At 37.0% G+C, this 27,729-nt stretch overlaps 1 protein-coding gene across 2 annotated transcripts in view; it reads right to left on the bottom strand.

Moving 5' to 3' along the window:
- Positions 1-17,214: 17,214 nt before the first annotated feature.
- The window catches only part of LOC137642367 (uncharacterized), a 34,565-nt gene continuing 24,050 nt past the window's right edge, over positions 17,215-27,729 (bottom strand). Inside the window, exons 1-2 of one of the 2 annotated variants that reach the window (XM_068374859.1) lie at positions 23,800-24,340; positions 17,215-19,803 (exon numbers count right to left, since the gene is read on the bottom strand). In XM_068374859.1, the coding sequence (XP_068230960.1) occupies positions 18,293-19,675 (1,383 nt within the window). In that variant the 5' untranslated portion in view covers positions 19,676-19,803; positions 23,800-24,340 and the 3' untranslated portion in view covers positions 17,215-18,292. Of the gene's footprint in view, positions 19,804-23,799; positions 24,341-27,729 lie in introns of those variants that run through there. The other variant, XM_068374860.1, reaches the window with a different exon arrangement.

The raw sequence follows: 27,729 nt of genomic DNA, 5'->3' as shown, positions 1-27,729 counted from the left end.
TACAACCCTAGTTGCAAAAGCAGGATGCTATAAGCCCTAGGGCTCACCATGGAAAAATAGTCCAGTGAGAAAGGAAATAAATAGACTATATGAGAAGTAATGAACTATTAAAATAAAATATTTTAAGAACAGTAACATTAATACAGATCTTTCATATATAAATTTAAAAAAATAGACTTATGTCAGCCTGTTTAACATAAAAACATTAGCTGCAAGTTTGAACTTTTAAAGTAATAGGAGTCAGTACCTTAACTATGACAGTTGAATGTTGAATCCATCTGGTATATGATTTAAGGGCAAGAGACCGTGGCTTGCACATTCAATGCATGTCATTCCACAAGGAACGAACGAACAAACGGTATATGGTTCGTAATCTATAAGATAAAGACGACTGGCGAAATCTGAGGCCATTGCGTCAATAGGCGTAGGAGGAGATGATGCTGAATCTTTATAAGCAACTGGCAAATCTCTAGACCGAACAGCTCCGCTATGTATATGTTGAGGCTGATAGCTTGTTTTCTCCTGATTGTATGATTAATCTTATAGCCTTTATAATCAATGGCTATATATTGTTTTACCTTCTAGTTAATAACTAGCCTATATAATATGTTTTACCTTCTAGTTAATAACTAGCCTATATAATATGTTTTACCTTCTAGTTAATAACTAGCCTATATATATTTCAATTTCATTTTACGTTTTTTGTACCAAATATCCACTTAAGGATTCATATGACACTGAACAAGTAACTTGAAAAAATCACCTATTTGCATATCAAATAACAAGCCACTGTAAGAGAGCTTACTAAAGTGCCATATGTGGATGAGATCATGGCGAGGGGTCAGATGGAGATGGTTTGGGCATGCTCTTAGCAATCCCCGTGAGAGATTAGTTCGCCAAACTTTCAATTGGGCTCCACAAGGCACTACAAGAGTTGGAACACCCAGGCCCACGTGGCTGAGGACTATGAAGTGTGAAGTGGGAGATGATGAATGAAGAAGAATTAATTTAAAAGCTCAAGATAGAGACTACTGGCGAAATCTAACTGAGGCCCTTTGCGTCAATAGACGTAGGAAGAGATGATGATGGTATCAAATCAAAATTCTTCCCAAATTGTTTAATGCAAAAAGATGATAAAAGGAGCCTTCTTTTTGTCGATGACTTTGCAAACAATATATCTAGTGGCATTAAAGACTCGGTTGCAACATACTCTTGTTTTAATTATTATTATCAATTGCTAAGCTACAACCCTAGTTGGAAAAGCAGAATGCTTTAAGCCCAGGGAGTTTGATTAGCATATTGGCTACGGTTGGAGGAAACCCATTGAGGTTCTATTTCTTGAGGGTACACTCAGGCACACTGTTCTATCTAATTTCTCTTCCTATTGTTTTGTTAAAGTTTTGATAGTTTATATAGGAAATATTATGTTAATGTTACTGTTTTGAAAATATTCTATTTTCCCTTGTTTCCTTTCCTCACTGGGCTATTTTCCCTCTTGGGGCCCTGGGCTTCTAGCATCCTGCTTTTTCAACTAGGGTTGTAGCTTAGCGAGTAATAATAATTAGCAGTGAAAGTGTGATGCCGATATTCTAAGCGTTAACTCCATGGCTTATATATCTTATTTGCATAAATATAACTTAATTATTATTATTTTCATTATTATTAGCTACAGTAAGGTACAACACTATTTGGAAAAGGAACAGGGAAAAATAGTCCAGTGAGGAAAGGAAATAAGGAAATAAACGTTATGAGAAATAATGAACAATTAAAATAAAAAATATTTAGAAAAATAGTAAAATCAAAACAGATATAAACTATAAAAAGACTTATGTCAGCCTGTTCAACATAAAAACATTTACTGCTAGTTTGAACTTTTGAAGCTCTACTGATTCAACTACCCGATTAGGAAAATCATTCCACAACTTGGTCACATCTGGAATAAAACTTCTAGAATATTGTGTAGTATTGAGCCTCATGATGGAGGAGGCCTGGCTATTAGAATTAACTGCCAGCCTAGTATTACGAACAGGATGGAACTGTCCAAGAAGATCTGAATGTAAAGGAAGGTCAGAATTATGAAAAATCTTATGCAACATGCATAATGAACTAATTGAACGACAGTGCCAAAGATTAATATCTAAATCGGGAATAAGAAATTTAATAGACCGAAGTTTCCGTCCAACACATTAAAATAAGAATCAGCAGCTGAGGACCAAACATGAGAACAATACTCAAGACAAGGTAGAATGAAAGAATTAAAACACTTCTTCAGAATAGATTGATCACTGAAAATCTTAAAAGACTTTTTCAATAAGCCAATTTTTTTGCAATTGAAGAAGGCACAGACCTAATGTGTTTCTCAAAAGTAAATTTGCTGTCGAGAATCACACCTAAAATTATAATAGAGTCATACAAAGTTAAAGAAACATTATCAATGCTGAGATCCGGATGTTGAGAAGCCACTGTCCTTGACCTACTTACAGTCTGAGTTTTGTTAGGATTCAACTTCATACCCCATAATCTGCACCATGCACTAATTTTAGCTAGATCTCAGTTAAGGGATTGAGCAACTCCAGATCTACATTCAGGAGCTGGAATTGATGCAAAGAAAGTAGGCATCATCTGCATATGCAACAAGCTTGTTTTCTAGACCAAACCACATGTCATGTGTATATAGTATAAAAAGTAAAGGGGCAAAGTACACTACCCTGTGGAACACCAGATATCACATTCATATACTCACTATGGTGCCCATCAACTCTTTGAGATCTATTACTTAAAAATTCAATAATAATGCTGAGAAACGACCCACCCACTTCCAACTGTTTGAGTATGAAAACAAGGACCTCATGATTAACACGTAAAAGGCAGCACTAAAATCAAGGCCAATCATACGAACTTCCTGACCCCAATCAAAGGATTTCTGTACAGCATTGGAGATTGTAAGAAGGGCATCACATGCTCCAAGGCCTTTACGAAAACAACATTGCAAACAAGGGAACAGATTATTACCTTCAGCAAACCTATTAAGACGTTTTGCTAAGACATTAAAAAACTTTAGATAATATGGGAGTTATGGAAATTGGGCGGTAATCAATGGGACTTGAGCTACTACAAGCACATTTATATAGTGGAATAACATTACCAATTCTCCAACATAGTTAAATGGAGTGTGAGGCCGTGTTTGCCAGTGAAATCTATCCAGCCGTGAGCGGGGTTTGAACTTTTGACTCCTGAATTACCATACAATTGAATTTTTCATACACGTGGTGTGGTGACCTATTTGATAACGTTCATAACAAGTGATCACCAGACTGGGGTTCGAGTCCCGCTCAAACTCGTTAGTTCCTTTGGTCGCTGCAACCTCACCATCTTTGTTAGCTTAAGGATGGGAGGTTTGGGGGAGCCTGTAGGTCTACCAGCTATGTCATCAGCAGCCATTGGCTTGCCCTCCCTAGGTGGAGAGGGGGCTTGGGTGCTGATCATGTGTATATATGGTCAATTTCTAGTGCATTGTTCTGCTTAATGGGGCAATGTCACTCTCCCTTGCCTCTGCCATTCACGAGCGTCCTGTAAACCTTTAGAAGTAATCATTTAGTAGCTTTGCTGTCGCCTGACTGGTAACGTCTCTGCCTGGTGCTTGCCAGTCGGGGGTTCGAGTCCCGCTCAGAATCGTTAGTGCAATTAGTGTCTGCAACCTTACTATTCTTGTGAGCTAAGGTTGTGGGGTTTGGGGGAGCCTATAGGTCTATCTGCTGAGTCATCAGCAGCCACTGCCTGGCCCTCCCTGGTCCAAACTTGGGTGGAGAGGAGTCTTAGGCGCTGATCATATAATATATAGTCAGTCTTTAGGGCATTATCGTGGTTGCTAAGGCAATGTCGCTGCCCCTTGTCTCTGCCATTCATGAGCGTCCTTTTAAACTTTAGACCTTTAAAATTCTATGCTCACGTCATAGGTCAATACACCATTTATATTCTATTCTATTCTATTCTATTCTATTTATCTCATCTCTTCCCATAACTTGACCTCAATTTCGTAATGAAAGATTCAAGATGAATAGAACATTTCAGTATAAACAGATAATCATATCTTTAAGCTGAACGTATGTAGTCCGTAAGTAAACTTTAAACCTTTAAAACAGTTTATGTGTGAAATTACAGGAAATAAATGTTGATGAATACGTTTAATGTAAAAAAAAAAAAATATGATTTAAAACTTCTATTTAAAAAAGTATTCACGAGTCGATATAGTTTTGATTTAAAAATAACATAAATAGTAAAAACATTCAATTGTAAATATAGTATATGTAAAATATAGAAAATGTTTATGTAAACATACTATGATGTATATATGTTATAAATTGTAAGATTGTAAATGTGTATTTCATAATGAAAAAAAAAATGTTGAGAGAGGAGACCGAGACTCCTGTAGTATTATTATTATTATTATTATTATCCAAGCTACAACCCTAGTTGGAAAAGCAAGATGCTATAAGCCCAGGGACCCCAATAGGGAAAAATAGCCCAGTGAGGAAAGGAAATAAGGAAATAAATAAAGGGAACAAATTAACAATAAATCGTTCTAAAAAAGGCAACAACATCAAAACAGATATGTCATATATAAACTATTAACAACGTCAAAAACAAATATGTCATATATAAACTATAAAAAAATTCATGTCCGCCTGGTCAACTAAAAAGCATTAACTACAAATAGGACTAGTATACACAGAAGCTTCAGTGCATAAGCAAGCAACAGTCCTAGTTGGAAAAGCAGGATGCTATAAGCCTAAGGGCTCCAAAAGGGAAAAATAGCCCAGTGAGGCAAGGAAATGGAGAAATAAATAAACTACAAGAGAAGTAATGAACATTTGAAATACAGTGTTTTAAGAACAGTAAGATTAAAATAGGTATGAACATAAACTGAAAAGCGACTTTTGTTAGCCTGTTCAACATAAAATCATTCGTTGCAACTTTCAACTTTTCAAACATTTGCTGCTAGTTTGAACTTCTCAAGTTCCATCGATTCAACTACCCGATTATGAAGATCATTCCACAACTTGGTCACAGCTGGAATAAAACTTCTAGGATACTGTGTAGTATTGAGCCTCATGATGGAGTAGTCATGACTATTATAATTAACGGACATAATTGAATCAGTGCTTTATTTCGACAATAGACAGGTTTGAACGAATCAGTTTGAGGATTTTGGGTGTCTGATGGGGATATTCTGAACAAATTTCTATGAAGAAGAAACAAAAATCAGTGAACCTTTAAATTGTTGCAATGAAGTTGCTTGCACTTACAGTATATGAAGTATAGTGAGTAATTTCTATATTAGTAAAGCCTACGTGATCGGAAGAAAATCTATTTACGAAAATTGAGATTTTCGAGTTGTTTGGGGGATTTTTTATCATAAGCTTTGGGATTTTTGGACTAACCCATCTGGTAACATTGGGCATGCCACCCTAACCACGAAAATGAACTTGAACTCTAACAAAGAAAATATAGAAGAATGTACTGTACATCAAGATAGTTCCCCAAAACAGCGCGTGGGACGAAGACTTCCCTGCTCTATATGGTACCAACGCCTTTAAACTATTGGAGAGATACGGGTGAGCAATGAACAGCTGTGCACCTTCCCTCCTTCGCTGTGGCTATTCATCCTGCTCGGATATCAGTCCTTTCTTCTTCTATTTACGTGTTCTTTTCCCATTAGTAATTAAAAGCTCAAGATAGAGACGACTGGGGAAATCTAACCGAGGCCCTTTGCGTCAATAGGCGTAGGAGATAATGATAAATCTAACCGAGGCCCTTTGCGTCAATAGGCCTAAGAGGAGATGATGATGATGATGATGATGGGGTAAGCATGGTTGCCTTAATTTTTAGAAGGACTTTGCTTTTGTATTTGGGGTAAACCGTAGTCCCATTCAGCTGCTCTAAAAGCAGGATGCTATAAGGCCAGGGGCTCTAACAAGGAAAAATAGGCCAGTGAGGAACGGAAACAAGGAAATAAATAAACAATCAAAATGAAATATTTTAAGAACAGCAACAACATTGAATTAGATATTTCATATATAAACTTTTAAAAAAATAAGAGAAAGAGAAATAAGATAGAAAAGTGTGCCCGAGTGCACTCTCAAGCAAGGAAACTCTAACCCAAGACAGTGGAAGACCATGGTACAAAGGCTATGGCACTACCCGAGAATAGAGAACAAAAGTTTGATTTTGGAGTGTCCTTCTCCTAGCAGAGCTGCTTACCATAGCTAATGAGTCTCTTCTAACCTTAACAAGTGAAAGCGGCCACTGAACAATTATATTGCAGTAGCTAACCCCTTGAGCGAACAGGAATTGTTTGGTAATCTCAGTGTTGTCAGGTGTATGAGGACAGAGGAGAATAGGCCAGACTATTCAGTGTATGTGTAGGCAAATGGGAAAATGAGCCGTAACCAGAGAGAGGGATCCAATGTAGTACCCTCTGGCAAGTCAAAGGATCCCATAACTGACGATAGTGTATCAATGCATATGTATTTGAATATCATCTATTCCTGTTAAAATAAGACATAAAATCAAAGTCTCACTTTCCTGACACATTTTGGTACGTTTTCCAATCTGAAGACCTTGAAACCCGAAATAGAAATTAACGAATACAATTATTCTCTATGGTTCTTAATAAATATTACAAGCATTATCTATGAATACAGTTTAATCTAAATCCTGTTTTTTTTTTTTTTTTTTTTTTTTTTTTTTTTTTTTTTGCTGACGTGATTAGTTTGGGTAAGTAATTTGTCAACTGCTATTCGTTAAGGTAATTAATTCCATTGATCCCAATATAAAAAAAAAATCTTGATTTTCGTTTGCGTTTTTCTCATACAAATATTTTGTCTTAGTATTTTGACTTGTTACTTAATTAATATAAATGGTAATAATGAATGCGTGAAATTGATCCATCCATCTACCAAGGCACTCCTCAATTTTGGGGGCTAGCTGACATAAAAAAAAAGGAACAAAAGGGGACTCTCTTCACGTAGCTCCTCCCAGCCTGACGAGGGATTCAGCCGAGTTTGGTTGGTACTGCTTGGGTGCCACAGCTCACCATGATGTCATTATATAAATAACTAGTACATTTACTAGTTTGTATATCTGAAGAACAGTCAAGGAAAATACAAACATATATTCTTAATACCTAATAGTGTTTATTCACCACAGAGAAAATAATAATTAATAAACATATTAACACCAACTAATAAAGGTAGGACCTTTTCACAAAGGATACCTCTTCCTTTACAACATATTGTTGATATTCTTACGCGGTTAAAAAGCTAATGTTCTCCATAGCCTTGTTTATCTATAGTTTCACAGAGGTTTAAGGTTTAAAGGTCGCTCATGAATGGCAGAGGCAAGGGACAGTGACATTGCCCTAGCTATCAGGACAATGCCCTAGAGACTGACCATATATTATATGATCAGCGCCCAAGCCTCCTCTCCACCCAAGCTAGGACCAGAGAGGGCCAGGCAGTGGCTGCTGAGGACTCAGCAGATAGACCTATAGGCTCCCCCAAACCCCCCAACCTTAGCTCACAAGGATGGTAAGGTTACAGACACTAATGGCATTAAGGAGTCTGAGCGGGACTCGAACCCCCGACTGGGAAACACCAGGCAGAGACGTTACCGATCAGGCCACAGCAATAAGCTGAAGACTTACAGGACGGAATCTATCTGTCTATCTAGTTGCCATGTCTTCGACGTGGGCTGTCAATTGCCTCCACCTGATCTTGTCTCCAGCTCTCTGTATAAATTGTCCAGCTGTTACATTCTCATTTACATCCTCCAGTAAGCTGTCCAAAAACGTTTTCCCTTGCCGAGCTCTTGCTCTTCCTTCTATCTTTCCCACAAGTCACAAAAGTTCAATCATTTCTCTTCTTCTTCTTATATGTGCTAAAAATTCCATATGCCTCCTCTTTATCACTTCCAGAAGGGTCTCTCCTGAGTCACTCTTCTCAATACCTCCTTATTTGTTACTATCTCAGTCCATGGGATCTTCAATATTCTTCTGTAAAACCATAATCTAGCTGCATTTGTTTAATTTTTCAAGTTTTTACTTAATAAGCAAAAGGAAATTTATCGAGGACCAAAGAGGAACGGGTTCAGGGACACTGAACTGTGGCTCCCAGCATGGATTTTTCAGCTCTGGACTCCATTCCATGCAGTCACTGCTCAACGGCGCTGGTTCTTATCTCATCATCATCCAGCGGACCATCCAGCACGATGAAGAAGTGGGTAACCCTAAACAGAGAAAGGGTAAAAGTGGGCAAGACTGGAGATAACTACCACAAATGGTGTTAGTTCGTTCGTTTAAAATTGCCTTGCCTAAAAGAAGACACGGGCTATTGCACTAGAGGAGTATGAAAGAGGGATTCAAACGACAATTAGCCATCAACCCTGAATGCCCATGAGGGGCAACACCCCAAACAATGTAACACATCCTGTGAGGGTGCCCACTGGGCCCTAACTGCACAGGTTAAGACCTCAGAAAGGCAAACGACAACGCCTTCCTGTGGGTTCGACATTAGAGCAATAAGATGTGATGATGATAATCATCCTGGTCTGTTGTCCTGAGCTTACATAGAACCCTTTCATAAACTACCTCACTTGTGGATTGTCCATACACAAGAGCCCGCGTCAGGCAAAGGTTGCATGACAATCTTAATCATTCAATCGACTGACACGACCCAGGCACAAAGTTAAAAGTAATCTTGTAGTTTGTATAGAGGATTTTGCACCTAGGAAATGAACAATATTTCTAGAATAAGGATCCACGTGTAATTGGCTGTTTAGACAATTTGTAGGTTTAATTAATCTAAATGTTTACATGACCAATTATTTCTTAATTGATGTCAACAGATCTTATCTCATATCCAGACTGAATTCCATTAGTGACATCAGGTAAAGTAAGCCAGCAATTCATGAGTAGTTCTTTTGTGGAGGTTAAAAACCTTCTTTGGGGAATTGCATAGTAGCTTGTACTGCACCTTGTAACTTTAATGCCCAGTAGAAAAATAAGATGATAAAATATTTGAGACAACTGAATATCAATTATAAACCGAGAATACATTATTCAAAATTGTGTGTATTAAAAAAATTATAAATTACTCATGAAATACATAGAGAGAGAGAGAGAGAGAGAGAGAGAGAGAGAGAGAGAGAGAGAGAGAGAGAGAGAGAGAGAGAGAGAGAGAGAGATGGTATGACATTTAGAGGAGATAATTTGGCTTACATCACAAATTGATAAACCCTGATTTAGAACAAAAATGTCAGATTTGTTTATGAATAATTCAATTCAAAAAGACTTTTATGCATAACCACCACGAATTGTACATGATGCGTGCAAAAAAAAAAAAAAAAAAAAAAAAAAAAAAAAAAAAAAAAAAAAGACGTTCTTAAACAATAAAGTATCTGGTTTCTCCTGCGCAAAATGGTTAAAAAAACCGGATCACTGAAATCATCTATAACTGGAGACAGTTCTCAACTATACTTGTGACCTTCATTTCCAAGGACTGCCAAGACTTGAATGTCGCTTGATGATGGTACCTACTTTATAGACTGACACACTTATTTGCAATTTCATATTTATGCACCATATAAACCCATATACATACATGAGTGTGAATGTGCAACCTCTACAGTTAAATACCGAGATGAGGAAGATATATTGTTATTATCATCATTATGATTATTAGCCAAGCTAAAATTCTAGATGGGATTCTAGATGGGAAAGTAAACACTACGCGCTACAAGCCCAGTGGTAAAACAGGCCAGTGCAGAAAATAAACTGAGAGTTAAATAGACTATAAACATGATGCATCACTACTCCATAAGAATATGAAAGAAATCAATAGGGTCAGTGGCCAATACTAGAATCAGTGAAATAGTTGGAGAAAGCCATAGACACAGAAAGTCAAGCTAACATGGTTGCTAAATTAGAAGAAAAGTTGACTGTTTTACTTGCTGAAACGATAAGCATTTTCTAGCTATGTTTAAACATCGAGATATTTGATGAAGCAATGAACATTTTGAGATTTGTCTGTATACCATACGGCATATAGTTTAATCTGAGTCAAATCTTCACAACAGTCCGGTATTTGAATGGAAATAAACTGTGAAATAAGGAATAGACTATCAACCTAAAGCATTAAAGCAAACTTATGTAACTACTCCATAAGAGAAGGAAATAAATCAGTAAGGTCAGTGGCCATTACTAGAATCAGTGAAATAGCTGGGGAAAACCATAGAGGCAGAAAGGGCAGCTAACATGGTAGCTATATTGGAAGAAAACTCGGTATCTTATTCATTAAAACGAGAAGCATCATCCAGCTAAGTTTAAACATCGAGATATTTGATGTAGCAATGGACATTTAGAGATTTGTCTGTATACTATAAAGTATAAAGTTTAAGCAGAGTCAAATCTTCAAAACAGTCCGATATTTGAATGGTGTAACTCAACACGAAGACTGTAGTTTTTATCACTGTCGTCTGACACATTCTATAAAATTCCTATTGGCAAAATAAAGGTTCCAAGTCTTGCCATTTGCAATACACTCTTTCAACTTTCTTTAATTATGCCTAAAGTAAAGTGGTCTATTGTGAACCCCATATAATGTGACTTTCTATCCAGCTTGAGAATGATAGATCTCAGCCAGTTGAGTATCTGAGGTCTCAGCCAATTGACTATCTGAGTCTCAGCCAGTTGATTATCTGAGTAAAGTGAGATAAAGATAAAAAGTAAAGGCATTACTAGTAAATACATGCAATCATCTTTTATCATCATACACTTGTAGATTACCTGGTGAAGATACCAGACAAGCAATTGACATTTTAGGCTGTTTGCCCAAGAGGTGATAGTGATCCTTAATGGTTATATTTATCTAGAGGATCTATAATCTATAATTTGGGTCATATGACCCATCACTAAACCAAGGGTGCAATATGAAGTAAACGTGAAAAGGGTTTGGACAGCAAAATGGAAAGAAAGGCAGTGGGTACATGGGTAAAGTAGGAGGTTAAACCGAGTGAGCCACTTTCACTCTTCACTGGGTTTAGCCCTAGAGTCTTCCCACTTCCTGTTTTCCAGCTGCTTCAAGCTCGTTGGGGAAATATCGGTCAAAGCGTAACATTAAGCCTAGTTTCCTCTGTATGCCTAGTAAACTATAATTCCAGAGTCACACAAGGACCATCGCAACAGCATAGTTTGGTGACTGTATGCTACATATTTTGTTTGAGGGTGAACTTGGGCACACTATTCTATCTTAATTCTCCTCTTCTTGTTTTGTTTAGTTTATATAGTTTATATTGGAAATATTTATTTGAATATTGTTACGGTTCTTAAAATATTTCCATTTTCCTTGTTTCTTTTCCTCACTGGGATATTTTCCCCGTTGGTGCCCCTGGGCTTTTAGCATCCTGCTTGTCAAACTAGGGTTATACCTTAGCAAGTAATAATAATAATAACTGCCCTCGACGCATGGCTAGGGAAACAAAAGAGTCAGCTAATTGAGATACCATGGCGTCAGTTATGTCGCAATACACCATGTATTGCGACATCACTGCGGCAATCCTTATGAGCTTACGTAGTACATAACTGTATGGCGCATTTACTCCGTTGATTAGGCCACACCCATATGTTACGGCTGCGTCGTAAAATGCATCGTGACTCATGGGGATGTACTTGTATTGGAATTACATCACATAGCAATGGGTGTTATGACATCATACTCTGTCGTAAAACAAAGATACCACCATATATTATTATTATTATTATTGATAGCTAAGCTACAACCCTAGTTGGAAGAGCAAGATTCTATAAGCCCAAGGGTTCCAACAGGGAAAAATAGCCCATTGAGGAAAGGAAATAAGGAAAGAAAGAAACGATATAAGTAATGAAATACTAATACAAAAATAACATATTTTAAAAACATAAACAACATTAAAACAAATATTTGATCTATTAACTATAAAAGGACTTACGTAAGCCTGTTCAACATAAAAAAAAAAAAAAATTTACTGCGAGTTTGAATTTTTGAATTTCTACTGATTCAACTACCCGATTAGGAAGATCACTCCACAACTTGGTCATAGCTGGAATAAAACTTCTAGAGTACTGTGTGGTATTGAGCCTCAGGATGGAGAAGGCCTGGCACTGCTGGTGATCTAGGCTTCCTCACACATTCTTGTTAAAGTGTCACCTTTTGACTTAATAATTGATTAATTATTTAATTAATTAATTAATCCCCTTTTAGAATATCATGATACATTTCTTCTATTGAGTCACAAAATACTTTATAAAATGTATATCTGAAACAGTAGAGAAACTTTAAATTTAAAGAAACATTACAAAGATATGGGTTCAACACCGTGGGCTGCTGAAGAATCTTCATTGAAATACAACCAGTAAAAGATGATTCTAATTATAGGGTTTATATATATATATATATATATATATATATATATATATATATATATATATATATATATATATACAGTATATACTATATATTAATATATATATATATATATATATATATATATATATATATATATATATATATATATATATATATATATATGTGTGTGTGTGTGTGTGTTATTACTAGCCAAGCTACAACCCTAGTTGGAAAAGCAAGATGCTATAAGCCCAAGGGCCCCAACAGGGAAAAATAGTCCAGTGAAGAAAGGAAACAAGGAAATAAATATATATAAGAAGTAGTGAAAAGTTAAAATATATTAAAAAAAACATTTAACATTAAAACTGATATTTCATATGTACACTTTAAAAATACTTATATAGGCCTATTCAACATTTTATATATATATATATATATATATATATATATATATATATATATATATATATATATATATATATATATATATATATATGCAAGGTTTATATTATCTAACTGAATATCCGTCGGATAAATGCGAAATTATCACCCTATTTACATATCTGTTTACCGTTTTTTATTATCATTATTATTACACTTTGAGTGAAGAATTGCTTGGTAATCTCAGTGTTATTAGGTACATGAGGACAGAAGAATTTGGAAAGAATAGGGCAGACAAACTGAGCCGTAACCAGAGAGAAAGATCCAATGTTGAACTGTCTGGCCAGTTCAAGGACCAAATAACTCTATAGCGGTAGTATCTCAACGGATGGCAGGTGAACATTTTATATATATTTTATTGAAGACAAAATGAGCCGTAACCAGAGAGAGGGATCCAATGTAGAACTGTCTAGTCAGTCGAAGGACCCAATAACTCTCTGGCGTTAGTATCTCAACGGATGGCAGGTGAACATTTTATATCTATTTTATTGAAGACAAAATGAGCCGTAACCAGAGAGAGGGATCCAAAGTATAACTGTCTGGCTAGTCCAAGAACCAAATAAATCTTTAGCGGTAGTATCTCAACGAGCGGCTGGTGATTTATTATCTATCTTATGGAAGAACTTTCATTAATGTCCTGTTCAGAAGACTATGTTTTAGCCCTTGTTTGTGTGTATGTTTGTTTGTGAACAACTTGCTGGCTACAATTTTAATCGTTAAGTAATGAAACTTGCAGGGATTAGCTTTTACGTAAAAAGCTAGAAATGACTAGATTTTGGAAGGTCAACGCCACGGTCGAGCAATATGTACATATGATCATGGTCCAAGCTAGGACCAGGAAGGACCAGGCAATTACTGCAGATGACTCAGCAGGTAGACCTGTAGGCTCCCCCAAAGACCCCATCCTTAGCTCTAAAGGAGGGTGAGGTTGCAGCGACCAAAGGATCTAACGAGTTTGATCGGGACTCAAACCCCAGGCTGGTGATCGCCAGGCAAGCACGTTAGATCTAGATCTATAGCAATGCCAGTTTCCATGAATTCCAGGACATTCCTCCAAATCCTTGTTACTTTCCCTTAACAAACTGCTCATCTTCAATAGCTCAATCCATCTCAGTTTGAAATAATCCAGTATATTATTCACCTCTCTCTCACACATCACTCAGGAACTTCCTTTATAACGTTTCCAATGCAATGATGGCTTTCATCTTAATTTGTAGTACCAAAACTGGCAGTCTATTAAATTTCTTATTCCTGATCTGGATAATCTATTGCCTTGTGTTCAAGTTTGTTCTTTGTGATTGCATAAAACTTTTTCATAGTTCTAACCCTCCTTTGTTGCATCCAGATCTTCCCAGACTGTTCTATCCTGTACGTTGTACTCAGGTGTGCAGTTAATTCTAAGACTTACCTCCTGTACCATATGGCGCAAAAGTTACAGAACATTCTAGAAGTTTTTTTCCAGCTGTGATATGTTTGTGGGATGATCTTCCTACTCGTTAAATCAGTAGAGTTTCCGAAGTTCAAACTTGCAGTAAATGATTTTTACGTTAACAGGTGGACAAAAGTCTCTATTCTTATATATATATATATATATATATATATATATATATATATATATATATATATATATGACGTTTTTTACATTGTTACTGGTGTTAAGATATTTCATATTCCTTATTCATAAATTCTCATCTATAGTTTATTTAATTCCTTAGTTTATTTCCTCATTGGGTTTTTTTTCCCTGTTGGAGTCTTAAGATTTGTAGCATCCTGCTTTTCCTGCTAGGGCAGTAGATTAACTAGTAACAATAATAATAATTCAGCCTTGAATTTCAGCATTTTGTTTCTTCCTCAACAAAATTCCAATTGCCTTGAGAGTTGTTGAGCCTTCACCATACTGTAGGTAATAAAAGATTTTAATAAACAGAAAGTCAAGCCTTTACCACAATTAATATTAATGCATAGTTTACTGAAGGAATATTCTTATTTGCTCAGAGACTGATAATATAATTTGCACAAATTATATCTATAAATAGAGAAGGAGACAAAGAACCTTGGTGTGAACTCGACATGTAAAAACGTTTTAAGTGAAGGGTGATTTGTTTTAAAAGTAAAGACCATCAAATATTTTCTTCTTTATTTACAAAATTCTACAAAATCTTGGTAGCACATTTAATCTACTTATCACATAATAAAATTACTTTGAGTACTTGAATAATATAAACATTTAGACAAGAGTACACCGCTTTGTGACTACAGTATATACACTTTGGTTTATGAGGAGCACGGAGAATATAGACCCACCATACTTCAGTATTAATAATAATGTTTATTCACAGTTTACAATACAACCCAAGAGTATAGGGTATAATGTATTGGCTGGAGGGCTTTTCAAACATAATATTAAGCAGGGTTTACACAGTCGAACCCGATTGTTGAATCTCGTTGTCAAACATTTCGAAGAGGTGGAGTCAGTCACAAATGCATAAGGTTAGTGGACAATGAAGCCACGCCCATAAAAGTCAGGCGAGAACAGACATCATTCGACGAACATTTTCGGCAACCAAATCCCCGTTCACACGTTCGATCACTTAAAACACTTGTCTGTCAAACCGTTGGACCATGTAAACCTGATTTCATAAAGTTCCATAACAAAAGGCAAATAATTAGTCAGAAACGAGATGGACAGAAACACTAATGTATGTTAAGAAAATGTAATTGTATTTTCATAATAAAAGATAAAAAAAAATTTGTAACCACATCATAAAATATTAACTGCTGTTAATCTGAAAATGTAAACATAGGCAATTTTCTCAGCAGTGAAATTCTCATTCAAAAATGCATCAATAAACAACTGACAACGATATTCTTTGCAAATATGATGGCATGCATGTATTAAATTGTGAGGATAACTAAATTATAAACTTTGGAAAGAATGACAACCATATGTCCAAATAAAGTCCAATCACTTAATAAGCTATGAAAATTAACATATTCAAGTATGTAACATGTAGATCAGAGGAAGCCAATACCAAATTAAGACCATCTTCTTAATCACCGTAATAGCTAACTATGAGTTCAAGTAGGAATCCTACACATAAAGGTTTAAAAGTCACTCATGAATGGCAAGAGGCAAGGGACAGTGACATTGCCCTGTCGAGCAGGACAATTCCTTGGAGACTGACCATATAGGCATATGATCAGCACCCAAGCCCCCTCTCTACCCAAATTAGGACCTAGGAGGGCAATGGCTGCTGATGACTCTGCAGATAGACCCACAGGCTCCCCCAAACCACCCCATCCTTAGCTCACAAGGAGGGTGAGACTGCAGTGACCAAAGGAACTAACAAATTTGAGCGGGACTCAAACCCAGTCTGGCGATCACCAGTCAGGGACTTTACCCCACCAGCCACCACAACCCTAAAGTCCACATCAAATATTGCAATGCATAAATTGCACATGTAGATATCAGTTTATAAATATGAACTGCTAGATAAAAATCCCAATTTTATATGATTTTAATAAAATTCAATATGTATTCTTTTTCACTTGAGCCCAAATTTATCTTTATGACATCTATTTGGATAATGAGAGTTACACACAACACTTGGAATGATCTGTTATCAGTACGTTGGAGAATGAGGACGTGCTTCATATCAGTTCACTTGAGTATACTATTCTTGAATACTGTGTGACCTTGGATTACTATTGAGAATTTTCCAGTTCTCCCCAATCGGAAAAGATTCAATCAAGCATAGGTGAATAAAGGTGTCTAAAGGTGAAAGGCGTCTGGTTTCATCAGAATAGATACTCACCCGAACATCAGCCAGGCAAGCCCAACCCCCCACTGTGGTACTCAAGCACAGCAGTGGCCTCCGCAGTAAACAGCTTAAACTCAAGGTCCACGCAGGGATCGATCTGCCACCATGCAAATGCTAGGCAAACACTTTACCACTGCACTAGCCAGGAGGCGCGAGTAACCATGACGTCTCCTTATGGTCATAGAGTATGCGCCTGGATGAATACTCCTCAAATCTGGAGCTAACAGAGCTATTAAATCCACAAAAAGTTTCTACCATCTCTCGGATTTTATGGCAGGACTGTTCAAACTATCCAAGCAATGGCCTGACGAATCTCTTGCCAACTGATAAAGTGCCCTGCAGAGAGCATAGGCCGACCTCCCTTTCAAATTACCTGGGTACTCATAGCGCAATCAGAAACAAACAATGCCAGTCTACTCCATATATATCATACAACCCTGTAAGTTATAATAGCCGTAATCGTGGAGGTGACAAGATACTTCCAGCGGTGATCAAAATTTGCTCGGGCAGCCAACTCACTCATATGATACACCACCAAACTATTATGGCGGTGTCCCTTTCTATTAAGACACAAAACAACTTTTTTAATGTGAATATTATCAAATTAATCATTTCAATTATGCTGTTTTCAAATGGTAGACCTGCAAGGGGCTTCAGAGGGTATCAAAAGACTTCTTTCTTCTAATTTCTTCTTAAAAGTGTCTGTCTAATGGTCAAATGCATCGTTAAATAATTGGTGATGTACATGGATAGATTAGCCCCACATACAATCAAATGAACCCGAAAGGTCGTTGAGCTTGACTCTAGTTTGATATAGTAGAGAGGCGTAACATTGGTTGGGGTTGTTGGAACTCATCCATTGGCTGACAGTGATATACCACCACTCTAATCTTCTTACTTTGTGAATTGGAATCAAAACCCTGCTTCCACAGTGGGCGAGCACCACTGTCTATGGCACTAAATCCTTTAGGTATTCACTACACAGGATGCACCATTTACCTTATACTCGTGGAAAATCTCGGTACAAAGGCGAAAGTAAACATGTTTGGTACGATGCCACAGGAGAGAAGCATTACCCTAAAACACAGCAATAACATGGCAGGCAAGAAGCACTGCAGCACCAGATCCTCACCTGAAGTATCCAACATGTGGCAAAGTATGGAAGTCCAGGATTGGCACGTTAAGCCACGACAATACTCAGTAGCATGCCTATATAAGCACTGTAGGGCAAACATGCCTGAGGTTGCCAACCCACGTAAAATCTGGACACTGAAGGAATGATTAAATTCACTGTCATAACATTTATCAAAAACATCCATTTGCTGAAATTTTTTTTTTCAATATTTTATGAATGCATAAAAATCCAGGTTTTAAACAAAGTAAGGAAGTTGAAACTATTAAAGTATTTGTTCCACACAAATATTTGTTTTAGCTTCAAAAATGTTCTTTAAGAAAAGATACAAAACTAAACACATTAAGCAGCAATCTGTAACGAAATATCATCATACAAACCAGTTAATCACATGACACATTTGAGATACGTATTTTAAATATTCACAACAACGGCATTTGCTACACTAGAATGTTATCTTACGACTCTACAACTGCTGCCAGTTTACGGCTCTTTTGACTGGTCTTTTTCTTCATGCTACGACGCTTCTCTTCGCCTGTCACAATGCAAACTCTAGGCGATGAGTCATCCGGAGGATCGTGAACTATGTATATTGTTAAACTACAATCAGCACAAACTGCTGTCATTAGAAATGTCACGATATTCACAGTGAAATCTGGAGGACTTATCTTCGCATAACAATTCGGACATTCTGAAACTGCTTGACGAACAACATAGTAAAACCCATTTAGAGGAGTCTCTACATAATCAACCCTAGGATTGTTTTTTGGAGTATGATTTCGCTTTCTGATACCAGATATCCATTCTGACCTTCTCCTCTTCCTGACCTCTGATCTTTTCTTTATATTTTGTACTCCTTTATCCACTAAAGACTTCTTTACGGGTGAACTGTTACTTAATGAGTCTCTTGAATTCAACGATAAAGGGGCACTCTCGTCCTGTTTGGCACTGGGTACGTTCAAGCTTCCTAACTGTTGATTTATAGACACGTGTTCTTTCTCCGCCGAATTCACCGCATCTTGCAAAACAGGAACAGTTTTGAGATCTTGTGAATGATGCTTTGATAAATCATTCATATCAGAGATAGTCCCACAATTATCATCACTGTTATTGTATGCAGAATGTTTCTTGCTCTCCCTGTCTTCTTTTATAATTGTGAATTTTTTTCCTCTTGGTTTCTTCCCACCTTGCTTGAAGCACAACACCGCTTCTTTCCAAGGAAGCCTATGTTTCAGCGAGTTCATCCCATTAACGTAAGCCCTTAGGTGATGAGGCTTGTCTATGAGCGATGCTCTACAAGAGGTGCCATTTTCCAAATATTGATTAGAAAGATGCATTTCTAAATTTTGCATAGGATTCACAGAATATTGCAATGCATGCTCACAGTGACTATTACCAAGTTTTTGCTCAGTTGTCCATGCCTGAAAACACTGACAATTCTGAAAGACTGCCGGGCACTTAGTGCAATGCACCTCTCCGAATAGTAAATGCTCCGATAAATTTTCTATTTTGATTATCTTATTACAAAGAAAACACTTAAGGGAAGTCATAGGGAGTGTTCTGCGTCTTTTTGGGGACGACTCGGAGCCCCCTGAGGATGACTTCTTACTGGCAGGCTTGCTCGGCATTGTTACAGGCGTCTTTCCGGAACTCTGGTGACTTACTTCTGATGACTGATGAACATTGTAGTTTTTATTGTCACTTTTCGCAACGGCGTTACACTCCAACGCGTCACTCTCAGACTTGCAAAACTCAGTGGTACTTTCAAACTTCTTGCTCAGTGAAAATCCAGAGTGCACTCGCTGTGGGAACAATGTTGTTGACTTAGATAGATGACGCATTGTAGCAATATTGGAATTATGCTGCTTCAGAGTGGGTATCTATAGACTGGTCATCCTCAATTTTCTCCGATACTAATATTTGAAAGTGGGCTGCATAAAACCCGCAGATTTGGCACAACACAATATTCCTGAAAATAGAAAAAGAACCTTGATTACGAAAAAATAAAACAAGATAATTGGAATTATCCGGAGTATATGATTGACATTTTACTGAAGACAATACAACATGCAAATAATCGTCATCATCTCCTCTAACTCTATTGACGCAAAGGACCTCGGTTAGATTTCGCCAGTCGTCTCTATCTTGAGCTTTTAATTCAACAGTTCTCCATTCATCACCTCCTACTTCACGCTTCATAGTCCTCAGCCATATAGGCCTGGGTGTTCCAACTCTTCTAGTGCCTTGTGGAGCCTAGCTGAACGTTTGGTGAACTAATCTCTCTTGGGGAGTGCGAAGAGCATGCTCAAACCATCTCTATCTACCCATCATCATGATCTCATCCACATATGGCAATCGCATACTCATGCAAATACTACATATTCCAAATTATATTTTTATAAATGTTAATTTGGACAATGAATTGAGTAATTCCAAATATATCTAGGTGTATCTTCACCTAGTTTTTCAATGAAATTATATGAATCCATCATCAGAATTTCATATAATTGAATCTCCAGTTACATTAATACGTGTATTTTAATAGAGAAAAAAATTGAATTTCAGGAGTTTTAAGTGCACTGATTCAGACCAATTTCTGGAGACATTTATTTTCTAACAAATATACATTTATAAATCTTATAATTTGAAATACTGATTATAATATATTTTACGAAATAACCATTCACGTTCTTCACGGTGATGTTATACATAATATACATTATTTTTTTCAAACAAACACACACACACACACGCACGTTCAGAGGAAGTTTTACCAAACAGTCACTGATTCGTGGATGAACCACTGTGCAGAAAACTTCCACAACCGTAACCACATTCGCACCTGCACAAAATACTCATACTTCTATACCTGCTGCATTATTCATAAACATACTATATAAATGGAGAGAGAGAGAGAGAGAGAGAGAGAGAGAGAGAGAGAGAGAGAGAGAGAGAGAGAGAATAATGTATCGTTCCAACATGAAGGTTTCTCTAAGAGTAAATTGGCATCCAAAAAAAATGGCATAAAAACTCTAAAAACTGCTCCTTTCTTTCAATAACTGTCTCTACCTTAAAGATTTAAAGCCTAGAACTATAATTAACTGAGAGAGAGAGAGAGAGAGAGAGAGAGAGAGAGAGAGAGAGAGAGAGAATTTCATACGTTAAGAAACATCCTGAATGATGAATCATGAGTTATCACATGAGAGTGATTCACTATTCGGTGGCGTAATACCCACACGCGCGAGCTCATTGTAACGAGAGGTGAATCACAATCCCTGAGTCCTGGATTCCACATTATAATAACCACCTCAGCAGGATTCTCTACTCGAAGGACATCAACAAGGTTGAAGAAATCTACGACAGCTGTTTGGTGGCCGTCATCGTAATACAGCAGATTTGAGAAACAACAGAAGTGGAACACTGGTCCACCGAATTGATAAAAAGGTTAAGATATTGCACAACGTTATTATTATTATTATTATTATTATTATTATTATTATTATTATTATTATTATCATTACTTTCCAAGCTACAACCCTAGTTGAAAAAGCAGGATGCTATAAGCCCAGGGGCCTCAACAGGGAAAATAGCTGTGAGGAACGGAAACAAAGAAAAATAAAATATTTTAAGAGCGACGAGATTAAAATAAATATCTCCTACATAAACCATATAAACTTTAATAAACCAAGAGGAAGAGGAACAAGATAGAACAGTGTGCCCAAGTGTACCCTCAAGCAAGAGAACTGTAGTACTATTCATTCCACGTGGTTTCAGGTTTAATATCGAATATTTCCATTGCTTGTGTAATCACAGCACAAAATACCAGATATAATAGGAGATAATAAAAGACTGATATCGTGTTCCTTTGACAGTAAAGAAATCGATATGAGTATATAGGCCTAACACTTGATAAAATATTAAACGAAAATTATAGTGACACAACGGCTATGTTCATGCTGTAAAGCCAACACTAAGAGCGAGATTGATTCATAAATTAAATGAATTATAGGCTTGGACGCTGAACTAAATTCAGTAACTAGACCTATGGATTCCTAACCAGAAATAAAAGAAATAAAATTTTAATACAACTTAAGAACCATAAACTCTTAATGATTAATCATCACAGAATTATAATTATGAGACTACATTAAATGTGGGGACTTCAATGTTCAATTTTTCATGTTGGTTCAACTCGCTACGAGTTCTTCTTACATATTCATATCTGGTAGTAAGTGGCCCTTCATTAATAATATATTACTACATAACAGTCTGCACGCTTTAAGATTTATTCATAAGCTTATCAGTAGTGCTGCAATGGATGAAACTATAAAATCAATAAGCGAGGCGTATTTAATAAAAGCTATTGCAGTGTGAAATGAAAGGACCAGAAATAAAACTATTAGAGAGATTACTCGAGTGTCATATGTGGATGAGAGTATGGTGAGGAGTAAATGGAGATGTTTTAGGCATGCTCTTCGCACTCCCTAAGAGGGTTAGTTCACCAAACTTTTAACTGGACTCCATTAGGCACTAGAAGAATAGGAAGACCCAGACCTACATGGCTGAGGACTATGAAGCTTGAAGTAGGAGATGATGAATGGAGAAGTATTGATTTAAAAGTTCAAGATAGAGACGACTGGCGAAATCTAACCGAGGCCCTTTGCGTAAATAGGCGTAGGAGGAGATGATGATTAATGTGCCTATGTAATGCCTAATGAACAAAACTGTGGGACGCAAACGAAATAGAAATATCTAAATTTTCAGTTTTCTGCAGAAAATCTGATCCACACTTAATTGCGGGCAGTCAAGAGCTTTCATTATATGATTAATTTTAACCCGTAGCACTTACAATTAATCAGCCATCTTAGATTACTTCAGTCTAATGTCGACCAATTCCATATTTATCATTAGCAATTTGTTATCATAATCTACCGTATATTAATTGATAAAAAAAAAGCCGTTCAAAGTCAGTTATATCATTACTCATATCACGAGTGGGCGGTGACATCAATGTTCTTCCTACACCCTTGGTATTAAGAGATTAACTCCTCACAGGAGTCTAGTCCACAACCACTAATTAATTGCAAGTGATGTGATTGGCCATGTTTATCACTGCTAAATTAATAACTCTCCTCAAATAAACATTCCAATTAATTAAATCCTTTAGTTTTCACAGGGCCCAAGTTCTGAGCCTGACTAAAAGAACCATTTAAACTTCACACTAAAACCAATTAACTGAATCATGAAGTTTCCACAGGTCCCAAGTTCTGAGCCTGACTAAAAGAATCATTTAAACTTCACACTAAAACCAATTAACTGAATCATGAAGTTTCCACAGGTCCCAAGTTCTGAGCCTGACTAAAAGAATCATTTAAACTTCTTCCCACTAAAACACTGACATTACACATATATCTAATTTGGTATGATTTGGAAACTTAAGTTTTGTATTAGTTACAATAATTAAAACACTCCATAATTCAAAGAACAATTCCCAAATTAGGAACTTTCTGGCCCAGCTCAGTAGTGACGTCATCAGCCTCGACTGAGTTCTTGAGATTCCACACAAAAATAACCATTGAAGTGTAATTCTGTTGATTATGCATGATACTTCTAATATATACTTCATATCAATTACTAAACCATTCACATGAACAATAGCAGAAGAAAATAAAAACTTAAGCTTTTTGGCCCAGCTCTTATAGTGACGTCATCAGCCTCAAGTGAGTTCTTAAGTTCCACAAAAAAAAAAAAAATTGAAGTGTAATTCTATTGAAAATGCATAATACTTTTGTAATAGAATTCATATCACTTATTAAACAATTGACATAAACCAAAGAAGAAGAAATTATATAAACTTAAGCTGGCTCCACCCAGGCAAAGCTGAGAACCCTCTAACACCAACTGCTCTACAAATCCAATCCAATTGCAAACAACCCCAAAACAACAATATTATCATCATACTCACCCCTTTATCTAGTGGAAGTCAAACAAAAAAGACTGCAAGTAAATCCAAATAGAAAAGCTGCACCAACACTACACCCTATCAGGTCAGGGAACAAAGGCAGACTGCGTGCATCTAACATTCTCCAGCTGAGCGGCCGCCATTTCAGTCCTTCCCCCTGCCGCCCCAGCCACTCAGGCAGGCGCCCAACTGAGGCCTCAATATTCCTCTGATCTCGTCTCTAGCTTTGGCTGAGTGGACAAGTTTTGGCTTCTCTGGTGTTATGTCTTGTGTGAATTGTTTGCAAATAATGAAAATGAATGTCTAAACTACTAAACATACAATGAGGTTCCTCATTATTAGTTGATGAACATTAAGAATAAAACTCTCCACTACACATTATTCTTAAGAAAAAGAGCAAGAGAATAAGTTTCAATTCATCTAGGGTGTAAATAGAGCGCTAACATGAATCCCAAGATCTTAAATGAAATGGATGAATGGTAATGAAAATCATCCAGTGGTTAAAGAAGCTAATAAAAAACGAAGTTTGTGCAGAGCACAGAAAAAATAAACCGCATAGCAACGACCTTACAGGCTCTAACTCTCAGATTATTCATTGCTCTCAGCTCCCTCAATCCGTAACAACCCCCCTCCCCCCACCCCCTGGCCTTCATAAGCCTCCCCCCCCCCCCAAACCCAACTCTAGCGCTCACTCGCTCACTAAGGATCGCCAGCCAATCAGACTGGCTGGCTGCTTCCTCTCTTCAGCCACCCCCCTTCCCCCCGCACTCTTCTTTCTCTTCTTCTCCATTCCCCCTTTGGCTCTGCTCTTGACAGTTCGAGGCGCGCCAGATACTCCTCCCCTTAGCCCCTCCCCTCCCCCTACTCCTACTCCCTTTCACCCGAACGTATCTCACCACATCACACAACAACCTTCTGGTGTCTCCACTGTACCTGCAACGTCAAATACTTTCTCGATTTCTTACTCTTTTTCGATTTCACCAATCTTTTTTTTATTTTTTCTTTCTCACCGCCGCAATTGGTTTCTCAATTAGTTTCCAAACACATGTGTAACTTCAAAACAAAGTCATTTTTTCGCAGTCGCTAAGACCCAGAAAATGACTGCCACAGCATTTAGTTTTTCTTTAAAAGATACAGAAAACCAACAGTCTGCCTGGTTCAATATCTTTATATTTCTTCAAGATCCATTGAACAGTTTCTCATGGCAAGAGAATACTCCGTGTATTTAAACTTTGCTTGAATAGAACTCGGTTTTCATGGCAAGAGAATATCCTGTGTATTTAAACTGCTTGAACATAACTCTGTTCTCATGTATTCAGAAAACTCTTTCTCAGAGTTCCCTGTGCAAAACGAGCTGGAGGTAGTGATCAATTTCAAAGGACTACCAGCTGCAGCTTCTATCCATAATCATTTCCCATCCATTTCTTCGGCCTTTGGTGCAATACGACGAGTGGAAAGGGCCAATATGATAAAAAAGCTTCGTCCCTTTACTGCTCGCGTTAGCTTTGTCTTGGTGCAGTACATGAAAATCTCTGACATGTTACACCGCTATTTTTTTTAACTTTTATAACATTGAATTCGATTATGTTTTACTGATTATTCGAAAGATTTATGAAGGACTGTTCATCGTGAGGATTTTGACCGGGGAGAAAAGGAGTTTTGTTTTACCATTTACAAAAGAAAAAAAAATGCATTGAATCGTTTTTACAATACAAAATTTATACACATACACAAAAATACATTACATACTGTATGTGCGTGCATAATGAAATATGATTAATTTCATTTGCGAAATAAGTCATCTAACGGCTGATATATATATATATATATATATGTGTGTGTGTGTGTGTGTGTGTGTGTATACTTGCATACATAAGCGTACGCAGCCCGTCAAAAAGACGACGAAATATTTAAATATACTATGTGCACACACGCATCCCACACTCATCACAGTATGACTACTTCTCCCCTTACCAGAAAGCAATATATATATATATATATATATATATATATTCTTGCTCTTTACTGTATATTATTATTATTGTTATTATTACTAGCCAAGCTACAACCCTAGTTGGAAAAGCAAGATGCTATAAGCCCAAGGGCTCCAATAGGGAAAAATAACCCAGTGAGGAAAGGAGATAAGGAAATAAATAAATGATGAGCACCAGTTAACAATAAATCATTCTAAAACAGTAACAAACTCAAAACAGATTATGTCCTATATCAACTATTAACAAAACAGATATGTCATATATAAACTATAAAAAGACTCATGTCAGCCTGGTCAACCTAAAAACACTTGCTCCAACTTTGAACTTTTGAAGTTCTACTGATTCAACTACCCGATTAGGAAGATCATTCCACAACTTGGTCACAGCTGGAATAAAACTTCTAAAATACTGTGTAGCACTGAGCCTCATGATCGAGAAGGACGATACACCTATGGAAAGAATAATGATGGGATCATGTAATGATAATGACAGATAATAGATGGACATTAAGAATGCCAGACTGGGTCCCTAGAGATTGTAAAAGAAGCGGGGGAAGGAAGAGAAGATGATGGATTGACGAGCTAAGAAAATTTACGAGTGTGGACTGGCAAAGACACACCATAAGCAGACTCGATTGGAAGGACATGTCTGAAGCCTTTGTCTTGCAGTGGATAAAGGATGATATATATATATATATATATATATGTGTGTGTGTGTGTGTGTGTTTATATATATATATATATATATATACAATAACCAATAATAAAGTAAATAAATTTTGAGACAATTCATGCAAATCTGGAACATCTCTCTCTCTCTCTCTCTCTCTCTCTCTCTCTCTCCTTCAAGAGTATAAAGCAGGGATTCTCAACCTGAGGTTCGCAAACCCCTAGGGGTTCAAAAGTATTTTCTAGGACGAAAAAAAAATATTTTACACAGTTAAATCTGCTGAGAGAGAGAGAGAGAGAGAGAGAGAGAGAGAGAGAGAGAGAGAGAGAGAGAGCACTTAAAACATGAATCTGCACTTTCTCACAGATAGGTAGGTAGTAAGTTGGACAAGGCACCTGCTACCGAGTTATCAGATTCTTTCTACATCCTCCTCTGGCCCATACACCTGACAACACTGAGATACAGAGATTACCAAACAATTCTTCTTCACTCAAGAGGTTAACTGTTGCACTGAAATTGTTCAGTGGCTACTTTCCTCTTGGTAAGATTAGAAGATACTCTCTAGCCACGGTAAATAACTCTTCTACGAGAAGGGACATTGCAAAATTCCACCACTGCTCTCTAGTCTTAGGTAGTGCCATAGCCTCTGAACCATGATCTTTCACTGTCTTGGGGTAGAGTTCTTTTGCTTAAGGGTACACTTTGAGTTGCTGAACTACTCTTGTACAAAAGATGCATTCAAACTACTTTTCCAGACCAAGATCTGGTTTAAAATCAATGATATTTACCCTGTTGTATCTGAAATAGTTCTGAACTCTTTGCTGGTGTTCTTGAGTATTTTATCTCTATGAGCAATGATTTACAACGCTGTTGAACATGTAAACATACTATGATGTATATGATATAAATTTTAAAGTTGTAAATGTTTACTTCATGATAAAAGATGAAAAAAGAATTTGGAACGTGACTTAAGATTGTGCCTGTCTAATGTTACTCCTAGAATTGTGGTGGCCGATGTGGTAATGTCCCTGACTGGTGTTCAAGTCCCGCTCAAACTTGTTAGTTCCTTTGGTCGCTACAACCTTACTATCCTTGTGTGCTTAGGATGGGGGCTTTGGGGGAGCCTATAAGTCTATCCGTTGAGTCATCAGGATCCATTGCCTGGCTCTCCTTGATCCTAGCTTGGGTGGAGAGGGGGCTTGGGCGCTGATCATATGTATATATGGCCAGTCTCTAGGGCATTGTCCTGCTTGCTAGGACAATGCCACTG

This window comes from Palaemon carinicauda, chromosome 6 (assembly GCF_036898095.1).
Source record: "Palaemon carinicauda isolate YSFRI2023 chromosome 6, ASM3689809v2, whole genome shotgun sequence".
Classification (NCBI taxonomy): domain Eukaryota; kingdom Metazoa; phylum Arthropoda; class Malacostraca; order Decapoda; family Palaemonidae; genus Palaemon; species Palaemon carinicauda.
The sequence above is the reverse complement of the archived record's forward strand: the minus strand, read 5'-3'. Positions and strand labels throughout refer to the sequence as shown.